Raw genomic sequence first — 12,303 nt, 5'->3', positions numbered from 1 at the left:
GTTCACTATGGCAAATAGTTTTCTATTAATTGTGAGTGGTAGCAGACAAAAATTTCAGCAAATGACCTCTGCTCACGACTCTACCATAGTGCGTTCAACTCAATGTGAAAAACCAAACATTCAGCTTACTGCTGATTGGCTGCTACCCACTCAACAAGGAACCAATCAGATGGTGCTGTGGGCGGGCCAATCTGCTCCTGCAGGCAGGGCCACCAGCACAACCCAGAAAGAGTGATGTGTGCTGCAGCGAGGAAAAATAAACCAGCTTTTAATTTATCGTCTGTGAAAGTTAAAAAAAAAGGCCGATGCTGATAATTGGCAAAATGCCAAATATCGGCCCCCGATAATTGGTCCGGCCGATACAGCAACACGAGCCAAAACGCTGTAATATGCATGCTGGGCCAAAGCAATGCAAATGTCATGTCATTATCTACACCGCTCATCCTGTACAGGGTCGCGGGAGGGTGCTGGAGCCTATCCCAGCTGACTTCGGGCGCATGGCACACTACACCCTGAACTGTTCGCCAGCCAGTCACAGAGCAGACATAGACACCATCACTGAGTGGGAACTGAACCCACGCTGCCCGCACACAACTCGGGCGAGTGTACCACTACACCATCAGTGACCAATGCAAATGACTACATACAATTTACTCACAATTTTATTTTGTCAAGTGGTTCCACGAAATAAAATTATTAAGTTGATTCATCGACAAAATCAACAAAACAACACCAACTGCTCTAACTCCTGGGTGTTATACAAACGCATCTTTTGAATATTAAGCATTGTGTCAGACTAATATACAGTACAGTGGTTTCTGGCGACCCAGGTTACAGTGTTTTGGAGATACAAGGAAATATTTGCTTCAATTTGTGAGCGCAAACTCGAGATATGAGCAGAGGATGGTGGCAGGTGACTAAACTCACTTCATAATAAGCAGCAGTCAGCAGATGGTAAACACCGCAGCACTTTTTAGTTGTGCCTTCTGGTAGAGAAGATAATTGCAATGTGACAACTTACAACTTACTCCCCAACCTACTTTGAATGTTTACAAAGCACACTTTCAAAAATAGTTTTCTGTTAATACCTAAAAAAGGTGACTACATTTTTACATAAAAATATGTATTTAAAAAGGGGAAAGTCATCCCAACGAATAACACCATAACAGTAAGTGTGCAACAGATTCCTTGGACCTGAGGTCATAGCAAACCTCTGAGGCAGGAGGCGGATGTAGCGAGAGGATAAATGGAAAAAGAACGAATGTTGGAGAGGGGGGATCAAACTCCTCCTTTCTATCTTCTTTCTTGTGCAATTTTTGTGGACTCAACAGCATTTGCAACGAAATTTGAAGTAATCGTGCAATAGGTCACGGCCGTCTTGTGAGTGCTAAAAAGCAGCGCTTTGCACCTCCAAGCTGTAATTTCTCTGCGCAAGACGGCGCGGCCACACACATGAAATGTTGAGACTGCACAGCTGGGCTGTTGAACATCTTAAATGCAACACTTAAGTAAACACTCTTTAGACTGTGGCACGCACTCTGTGAGGAAGTGTCATCTCTGTGCTTCAAAAAGATGATAATCTTTGTGAAGAGACAATTTATATCAAACCAGATCGCCCAACATGGGTTTAGAATAGCCAGACATCAGTGTGCAGGCTGTGACTCAGAGAAGCCCCCCAGTATTTAGCATAAGAAGAAACACAAAGGCATATGCGTGCACACTTCGCCTGCAGTCTGCTCTCGTAAAATTCAAATTTCCTCCTCTCAGTAAAACTCGCCATGTGCCATCTGTTAACATATATGCAAGAGAATTGCCCTCATTTGTTCACAGGCCACGTCACTCCTTTCAACTTCTTCTTATCTGAACACACAAATAAAGAAACATTGCAATTAAGTTTTTTATTATCTTGATTAAACAATTAAATTGTTTTTAAATGGAGAAATGTGCACAAACACTAAATGTATGGTTGCAAGCCCCAACATCACACAATGTGTTTTTTTTTTTAAATACACAACACAATCATACACAATCCCACAGCAGATCACACAAAATGTTGTCAACGACCTTATTTGTTGTTTACTAAAACACAGCCTCCCACGTTGAACAGTTCATTTTGGCAAGAGTCCGGAAAGAGCTTTACAAGATAATTAAAGCTTGTCAACTACAAAGTCCAACCTCAGTGTCTTTGAGGATGCAGATGTAGCTGTCTTAGATGTAGCTGTCTTGAGTCAAGTTTGGACTCAATTTCTTCAACTCTCGAAATACTAAATTACATTCTTACCACAATGTTATAGGAGAGGAAACTCTAAAATGTCTCTCTATTATTTTAGCATCAGCGCAGACAGTTAAAAATCGAGAGCATCCGTTTAGAATGAACTGATTACACCGACCAAGCATCAAACTTTGGCAAAAAAAAAATAAAAAATGTATCTGACGGGGTATTTGGGCCACACTGAATGCAGGATCACAATCACTACAACAAAATCAAAACATTACCTCATTCACTGCCGTTGACGGATTTAGAAGTCAAAAAGTACATTCATTTGACCGAGGCTGGCAATGAATGAGTTACAAGAGCAACATTAATTGTTACAAGAGCAACATTTAATTTTCCCCCCAAAAAATGCTACCCTCAAAATGAAATTGTAATTTTAAGAGAATAATGTTATAATAATATTATTTGTGTTTTAATTACCTGCTAATTTATATGACGATATATGGAACGCGCTTTGTTACAGCTCCAGCTGTTGTGTAATGCGCTATATAAATAAAATTGTATTGTATGGTATTATATTAGCATAAATGTACATTTGCATTAAGAGAATGACTTTTGAGGATCTAAGTCACTGGCGTCAAACTCAAGGCCCGGGAGCCAGATCTGGCCCGCGGCCTCATTTTATGAGGCCCGCAAAGGGCAAATTATGGGCGTCAACTTCCTATTTCAAGAACATTTTCTTCACTTTTAACATTATTGAGATATGAGATATAGCCATCTATTTGGTACCAAGCCTCCCCTTTTCAAAATGAATTGAAGAATTGTTGAACAAACAATTACGGACTGGCTTCTGATTTTAAAACTGGTGTTCCATCAATTTGTTGTGTTTATGTGATAACGTAAGGTGATCATACATTTATATGGGTTCACAATCATAACGGCCCTCTGAGGGAAACTATAACTACGATGTGGACCGTCCACAAAAATGAGTTTGACACCCCTGATCTAAGTTTTCATTTTGATAAACAATGAGAGAGTTGTATGTGATTATGTAAATACTTGTGTGTATATATGCCTGAGAAAGAACAACAGAAACCTAAATTGTCTCTGGTTGGGTTTTAACAAATATTTGATATTACCCAATCAATATTTACCAGTTCTCCAGAGAAAGGCAACAGCCGCTGATTTCTGACCGTTCTCCCACTTTTTGCCCCTGATACTCCTCTAATAGTATCAAGCCATAAAACTGCAGTTTTTTCACACTTTTTTTTAATGCCTTCATCAAATATGGCAGTCTCAGGTTGCGACATGGAGCTGATGAACTAAAGTTAAACGTGCTCATTCAAGACAAAGATGCTCAGACACACAACACACAACACTGCATTCCCATTGGGGGCGTAAATTGGCCTCCCAACCACATATTAGGGTTCTCTGAGGCGCACAAGCCAGGCAGTAACATCATAAAAACACAGACTGGTCTTTCTCAAGGGAGTTGGTGTTGATTGGGTCAGTCCGTCGGTCACACACACACACACACGCACACACTCACACGCATGCATACAAACACTAAACAGATATCCCTATCTGATCCAAAAAGCATCAATCCATCAACCACAACAAAACGGCTGGCCAAGAGGGAACAACAGCAGGCGATAAACTAACAGTCTACTAGATAGGCTCAGTAGACATATAATAATGCAAATTTTGCATACAGCTCAAATATTTAGAAACAGCACTGATATATGAAAGGTGGATGGGGCTAGGGTGGACCACAAGAACACCCCGGACAATGAGGCAGGGTTTGATTTCAGGCATTAGGTAACCTAAAAGCTGAGTCTTTAGCTTCACAGCCTGGGGCAACTATGTGTCTCTTTCTCACACACTTAACAGTGAATACCCATGGCGAAGCAAACCCTTTTTGCCCCTCCAGGCACGTCCAAGGTTATTGTCTTGCAGGGACAAAAATGTAACATGGGACACGCGTCAATTTGACTGGAGGTGAGAGTAATTCACACTCCCTGGCAACTTGTAAAAATAAAAGTCCTGAGGAAAGTGCATAAGGGGCAATGAACAAATCAATGAGTGTCAATGATTCCAGTGACCCATGCAGACAGATGCGACTATTACAAAGCGATTCAATTGCAGGCAATCAGACGTAGTAACTTATTATTCAAGAAAAAAAAAAGAAAATCGATGCCTCGCGTCTGGCAGCTCAAAATAATCAATACATCACAAAACGAGTCAACAGATGGCCATGTACTAGTGAGCACAAATTACCATGTGTACTTATTTAAAAAAACATAATCAGTGATCAAACATTTCGTGAACATAAAGGTAAGTGGGTGCAAGATAAACTATTTTAACTACAGTGTACATACAAGCGGAGAATATAAAACACGCAAGCCAGTCCAAATTAAGGATTCACTTTCTAATGCTATTAAATGACAAACCGTGTCCACACTTTTATATGCATGTTAGAAGCTAGTAGCTATTAGCTAATAAACCCCGTTACTAACCTTTTGAGTCCCATTCAGTGACGACAGAAGAAAATGTATTTCTTTTGGCTTTTCACAACGAGTAATGCATGCCAAAACATGTATCCCGGAATAACGCACAACATATGATTAGCTTCGCTCCAGTTTGTTAAAGTGTTGCTGTTTTTTGCTTTTCTCATCCATTTAGTGTCCCGTCTTCGATTCCGAGTGATGAAGAAAGTTCACTGATTTACATCCAGCTGTGGACCGTACCAACTACACTGGGGAACGGGGTGCACTACGCGTGTATGTGTGTGAGAAGCGTCTTAAAAAAATTATCAAAATGATCACCCAGTACTTATAACTGAATCTCACATGTAAAAAAAGCAATGCGCGACATTACATAAGAAATATTTCAACAGGTAATATAACACCGCAACCGTTGGTAGTTGGCACGTTCGAAGATCGCTCAGAGCCAGTTTGAGCCCCGCCCCCGCAATGCTTCTTTTGTCTGTCTCCTTTTTTAATTTGATGTACTGTACGTTGAAGTTACTCTTCTAAATCGACTTTACAGTGCCTCTTTAAAGAAACTTCACCAAATACAAACTAAGATTCACTTGTGAAATTAGAAATAAAGTAGACCAGCCGAATGAGGGCAGTTCAATGATGACCAAATACAACAATAAATAAGCAAACACATTTAACAATTTAACACAGTAAGAATTTAAATGAAACCTAATTTTTCAGAACAAATATAGTATACGCATTAAAAAAACATTCGACGGCAACGTGACACCAATATATTTCATGGTAGTTTGAGTTAGTTTTCCATTAGTTTTTAATTTTTAGTTTTGCTTTCCTATTTGATTGCTGTGGTATCTGGTGTTGTTAAGCAGTAAGAGCACATTACTAGTTTTCAAGTAACTTATTGTTGTTCCAATAAGGTTTGAGTGAAGCTAATAAAGGTCAAGTTCCAGTATCCCAAATAAGGAATAGATCACTTCCTCAACATCTCCAGTTTCTTGCGAGTGTGTGCATTACCTAAACACAAGCAATTGGTGAGCTCTTCCTTATTCCTTATTGTTATTTTATAATACCCCGCCTCCATTTTTTTTACATTCCGCATGAATTCTTTTTCACAATTCCTTTTGATGTAGACATTGCAAAACAATGTCAATATTTGAATCGGCAAGGCATGCAAGAAAAAAGATAGGCTTGTTAATATTTAACCCAAAACGACACACGAACATGTTACACAATTAAAGCAAAACTACATATAAAGTAGACCTACACAACATAAGGAAAAGTGGAAACGTTAGTCGCAAATGTATTTGATTTGTAGGATACTGAATGCTGTCCAGTTGCTGGAACATGTGAGTCATTGGAGCAGTTAGTTCCAAACCATTTTGAATTAAGCCAAACCAGAAGTACGTAATGGGAAGTACCAGTACTGCGATCAACATACATGAGAACATCCTGACTTATACACGCACACCCCCACCCCCACACACACACACGCTCACCCCCACGCACACGCGCACACACCCACAAGCCCACCCACACACACACGCACACACGCACACCCCACACACGCACGCACACACGCACGCACACGCACGAACACGCACACATATGCACGTACGCACACGCACATACACGCAAGTGTATGGAACGTACAAACTTAAAAGAATTCATGCATGAATAAATCATGCACACATGGGAAGGAATGCAAGACACCAGAACCACAGATGAGACACACACACATTACGCTATTTCCAGCTCTTTGCATTATCATTCAGAAGAGGGCAATGCAGCAGGACATCTAAAAATATGAACACCGGCTTGTCCGGATCTCAGCTCTGGTTTTGTACGATGTGAAGTGTGTATTCTTAATATTTGTTGTGTTCATATTGTGCAGGGGAGCCAGGCCTATTGCTCTGTCAAAATAACTTCAATTTCCAGTTATGGTTGTCTTTACACTTTCCTCTTTGCTGCCACATTCATGTTGTTGCGTTGGTATCGCAGAAACACACACTGTTCCGTTTTCCCCACGGAAAAGGTTGACCACGGAAAACAACAGAAAAAAAACACTTTAAACTTGAAGAGATTTGCTGTGATTGTGAGGTTTTCATCCACATATTTCAAGAAAAAAATGTGTATGTATTTTACCTTTCTGGTTAGACTGAATGCATCAAAAGAAATGTTATCTTCTTATTTTTTAAATTATGCTTACCCTGTGTGAGCGGTGTGGACACCGTGACCTGTACCCCATCTAGACTGCAGAGGTGACCACAGGGATCCAAGGTAACAACACCGCCTGAGAAAGATTGGTGATGAGTAAACATAACAATACAGGATATAAGAAAATTATTTATTTTTTAAACATTCATACACGGTTCTTCAAAGTTGATGCACACTGACAACAGAGGAAGGCGCATTGCTATTTTTGGTCACAGAGACAGCATTAATCAGATTTGTCTCGCCCAATTCCATTTACTCATTCATTGAATTTTCAAACATTCCTCATGCTTATGTATATAATTTTTTTATTGAATATTTTAAAACATACAAAAATTAGAAGTCACTTAATGAAAGAAATTTGTTAATGACCTTCATTGTATATGAGGCAGTGTTCAGCTTCGATTCCAGGCCCCTGGATGGTTATGTCTTGAGGCGTTAGGGCATCTTCTCGCCCTATGCGGGTCACACCTTGAAGATTAAGATTTAGTTGATCAGTTTGAAAACAAAATACAGTTAAATGTAATAATATCTTGCTGCCATTGTCAGGATTCCTAACTCAAATATAAAAGTGTGGCAAGCTGATAGATGACTGAGGAAAATGGTAGTAAAATACTGGAAAAATCTGTTGCAGCATACTTTAAAATTTCTACACTAAAAAAAGTGGGTAAAAATATTTTACTTTATGATGGAGAAAAACACAGATACACACTGTAGAAGGCGGTAGAAAACCGAAAACCAAAAGTAGTAATTGTGCACTACCTCATGCGTGTAGTTGTTGTATGCTATGACTCAACATGGCCATCAGATGTTCCCAAAGAACTTTTGACCCAAAGACCCAAAAAACATTTTTTTTCTTCTTTACACCACATTCAGAATCAGTGATATGAAGAACTAAGCTGTATGTATGAAAATGTAGAATCCAACAATTTGGATGAAGTGATTCGACCGTTACCTTCTTTGAGTGGCAGCAAGGTGATGGCCACACTTAGTCTCCCGCTTCCCAGGCTAACCAGATGAGGGGTGGCCGTTTGAACCTTAAGACCCTTCCCCGTGTCTACTAGATCCAGAGGTGCAGACTGAAAAACAATCACAATTTGCAAAGGTAAATTGTAGAATTTTTGTAAAGCTATACAAACATGACACACGTTAGGAGATTTGGACACTTTAGCATTTCGACACATTATGATCTGATCTTTTTAATAAGGTCTTTTGGAGGAGGGTGGATAGAGGCTCTGGAGGACCGGACTTGGGCACCCCTGTCTTAAATTGATTGGTTTTGCTGATTGATGACGTGCTAAAGCGGCGACTATTTCTGTTAAGTGGACAAACGGCAGAGGTTTCATAATTTATAAACCTTATTTAAAATATCAAAAATTTAATTTGCTGTCTAATTTCCTCTTCTGATCCACTTACTGTAATTTTCGGAAAACAAAACACACCTGTGACACTTTTTACCCCCCAAACAATGCAGAATGCGGCAATCTCAATTGCTTCTTCACACAGCCGTGTGTTTCAGTGTTTTTTTGCGCACTCTCTTCCTCTCTTTCTCTGTCTTTCTCTCGGACGCTCACGCTCAGTTCAAGGGCCATTCCACGCGACAGCATTAGAACATTTCATTGTTGTCCGAGAGCAAATATTAGAATTTTAGGCACGTGGTAGTTGACCTGTTTCGGGACTATTAAAGGGACTGACAAATACCCACTTCTGTTCGTGCTTAGCCCGTTCTTTTTTAAAAACGTAACATCCTTAGTTCTCCGTCCCAAAAATGTGCCTCTGATACGAACAGACGGACAGTTCCGCCCATCACTGAGTTTTACCTTTTATCGATTTCATAATTTCCCTATGAAAATTTGTATTTTCTAATAAATGGAGAAACTGTCACATAAAACTGCTATCAATTTAATGCAATTTTAGGACACACATCGGGACTTGCATCATTATCAGGGAAATATGATATTAAAGATTGATAAACTCGTAGCAATTCCCACCCATTAAAAACAGTTGAACGTAACACAATTCACAAATAATAAAGCAATAACAAAATTAAAATAGTAAAACAAATAATAACAAGGGCAGTGTCTCAAGCTGTGTTAGAAGCCAAGGAATTTCGACACAAAGCAAAGATGCCTTGACACTGTGCGGACATTCAGACACAAAGCAAGGATATTTTGAACTTTGAAGCGCATACACTAAGTACACCACCTTGTGTTCAACAGGAGGAATCTGATCTGACTCGGGTTGTGACAGCATCTCAGAGTCCTGCAACAGAGATTGAGAAAAGGTCAGTTGAGGTCAGACCACATGCATTTTTCCTCAAAAGGATTCAACGTATGGGCAGAGTATTACATCAGCATCCACTATACACAGGCAACAGAAAATTCACTTATTTACCCAAATCCTAATGAGAGAGAATAAGAAATGATGCTGCCAAAAAGACCATAAATATATAGTATACATACATATATAGCTACACATGAGGGAGCTTGCAAAACAACTGTGATTTGCATACTCAGCTGGCACATGAAAGAAACGCTTTTGAGTGAAAGTCTTCCAAGGGGAAAACCACTTAAGAGCAGAACAAACACACACACAAATATACATATGCGCTCACAAACAAATGCACGATGACTAATGCATCCACACACACACACGCATGCACGATCACATTATGGTCAGAGCTGCAAAAAATGTTCCATGAATACAGGCTTCTCGCAACTTTGGTCCGGTACTGTCGATTGAGTTGTGCTTTGCGTTTGTGTGTGTTTGCAAAAACAAATAAATCTCTTTATTGTTGCCATTACCTTAGCACACAGGTGTCAAACTCAAGGTCCGGGGGCCAGATCTGACCCGCGACCACATTTTATGTGGCCCGCGAAGGGCAAATCCTGTGCGTCAACTTCCTGTTTCTAGCACATTTTCTTCACTTTTAACAACATTGTTATGAGATATTGCCATTTATTTGTTACCAATCGTTCCCTTTTAAAATAAATTTAAAAATTGTTGAACAAACAATTACTGACTGGCTTCTGATTTGAAAACTGGCTTTCCATCAATTTTTTGTGTTTTTGTGATAACGTAAGGTGATCATACATTTATATGGGTTCACCGTCATAATGGCCCTCTGAGGGAAACCATAACTACGATGTGGCCCGTCCACAAAAATGAGTTTGACACCTCTGCCTTAGGAGAACACAGCTTTGTTTTCATTGTACCTGTTACAAATGCAATACATTCTTATTTTTATTAAAAGTGATTTTGGTTGAGGTTGTTAACCTACTACAAGTACACAGCATGGATTTATCACCACGAGGTTGTTTGTGGATTTTAACTTTGGTCGATAAAGATCAATTGATTGGAGCATGCAGAAAACCTAATCTCTCTCTTCTTTTTTCTTTACTCCCCTTCTTGCGACACGCATATATTAGTCCTTTAGTAAGCTACATGATTTGCAGGCAATGTTTGCAAATGTTTTTTCTACTCTAACGGTTTCACTAGCGCTGCCGATCACCATCTTAGGAAAAGCAAATCAAAGTCGCCTTCAGACCACTTCCCCGAATTCATTGCCAACATCCTCTCTGAAGTTGTTTCCTGTGCTGCTTTAACACCCTCATTGCCTTTTCACATACACAAACCCAGTCACCCAGAGAGCCCGCATGTATAATCCATAAACATCCATAAATACAGTCACACATCAGCTCCTTTTGTTGAAACAAAGACATTATTTGCATTCCACTTTTTTTTTTAATCCCTGTAGTCAAAGCAAACGATGGAAGATGTGCAGAGCATTTAAAACCGCACATGACAAGTGAAAAGTCTTTAGGAAGACCCTTTCAGGACTCAATGCATTGTTCTTTCTCCTTTTGTTCTTTTCGTCTTCCATCATCCTTCGCAAAACACTTTGTTGTCGCACCGGGTGAACTCCCAACTTAGTGCAGGTGCAGACACGTTTGCTGCTGCCTTGTTGTGCTCTAGTTGAGTCAAAGCGGTGAGCTGTGCCAAACCAGAGATGTAATGTGCTTCTGGCATCCTGGTATGTTCCTTAATTAAAAACTACGCATTTGATGCGCTCAAGCACTGATATGATTGAATCATCCAAGTATTTTCGGCTAATCCGATCGACCCAATAGGGACCTAATTTTTCAGTTTAAAATCGAAATTATAAGGAACAATGCGCTTTAAAAGCCATACCAAAATCCAGGCATCATGCATGACTTCACATAAGATTTTAGTTCAGTGACCACCTCAGAGATGAACTCTCTGATGAGTTGTATTTTGAATCTTTTTTTTTCAGCTTTGAGGTGACCCAGCTCATTATCATTTTCCTTTAATGCCTATCTTTTGCATCCTTCTAACTACCCTCACTTGTTCCCATACACCAGGGTTGGGCAAACTTTTTGATTGGCGGGCCACAATGGGTTCTAAAATTTGACAGAGGGGCCGGACCAGGAGCAGAGGGATGAAGTGTTTTTTGATAACCTCACCTCATCGGATTTATTTTTAAATGAAAGTGAACAAAAGCATTACAACAAAATGTATGTCTTTGACACACCACAGTATTTAGAAAATAAAACATAAACAAGGTTTATTCATATAATTGTTTTCGAGTTTGGCGTGCCGGATTAAAACATTTAACGGGCCGCATGTGGCCCTCGGGCCATAGTTTGTCCACGCCTGCCATACACCTTCTCTTTGGGTTTCCTCTTGCTCCATTCTCATCATCCTTCTCCTCACTGGCTCTCCAAATGTTCCTCCACTGCTCACAGTTCTCACTGCTGGTCACAGTGAATGTCATTGTCAACGGTGATTCAAGCCTGACCTCATTTGGCAGCTTATCCATCATATCATCATTGCAAACTGAAAGGGGCTTAAAACTGATCCCTGATGTAGGCCCACCTCCACCCTCAACTCCTATATCACACCAAAAGCTCACCCAACATTGTCCTACCGCTCTCATACATGTCGCGTACTATTCTAACATGCAGTACCACAGTTTGTCTCTGTGTATGAGCTCAAAGGCTTTCTCTGAATTAACACTCTCAATTGCCACTCTTTCAGCACCCTCAATATGAAACCACACCTCTGCTCGCAACTACTTACTTCTGTCCATGGTCTTGACTTCAAAAAAGTTTCCCTCTTTTATAGTCCCGTCTGTCAATATACAATTCATATTCTTGCATATGTTTACATGTGCTTTATCAGCCACTGGTTGAGCTAGAAGGGGGGCCGCAGGGGCACTGGCTCCCCAAGATATATACTTGAACCCCACAGGTGCGAGGCCAGATAATATAATTGACTTTTGGGTATTTTCCAATGTTTTTCCAGGGATTTCTTTTCCAAGCCCCCCCATCTCTCATAGGAAACAGAGAAAGAATG

At 40.1% G+C, this 12,303-nt stretch overlaps 1 protein-coding gene across 9 annotated transcripts in view; it reads right to left on the bottom strand.

Annotated features, from left to right (window-relative positions):
* phldb2b (pleckstrin homology-like domain, family B, member 2b) overlaps window positions 1-12,303 on the bottom strand; it is a 34,353-nt gene that overhangs the window by 20,230 nt on the left and 1,820 nt on the right. For 8 of the 9 annotated variants that reach the window (XM_088283501.1, XM_088283494.1, XM_088283495.1 and 5 more), the window contains exons 2-5: window positions 9,133-9,189; window positions 7,883-8,006; window positions 7,300-7,398; window positions 6,923-7,006 (exon numbers count right to left, since the gene is read on the bottom strand). In XM_088283501.1, the coding sequence (XP_088139627.1) occupies window positions 6,923-7,006; window positions 7,300-7,398; window positions 7,883-8,006; window positions 9,133-9,189 (364 nt within the window). Of the gene's footprint in view, window positions 1-4,731; window positions 4,951-6,922; window positions 7,007-7,299; window positions 7,399-7,882; window positions 8,007-9,132; window positions 9,190-12,303 lie in introns of those variants that run through there. The other variant, XM_088283500.1, reaches the window with a different exon arrangement.

The sequence above is a fragment of the Idiotropiscis lumnitzeri genome, chromosome 19 (genome assembly GCF_059441095.1).
Source record: "Idiotropiscis lumnitzeri isolate Australia: NSW breed Sydney's pygmy pipehorse chromosome 19, RoL_Ilum_1.0, whole genome shotgun sequence".
NCBI lineage: Eukaryota > Metazoa > Chordata > Actinopteri > Syngnathiformes > Syngnathidae > Idiotropiscis > Idiotropiscis lumnitzeri.
Note: the sequence above shows the minus strand (reverse complement) of the source record. Positions and strands in the feature narration are given on the sequence as shown.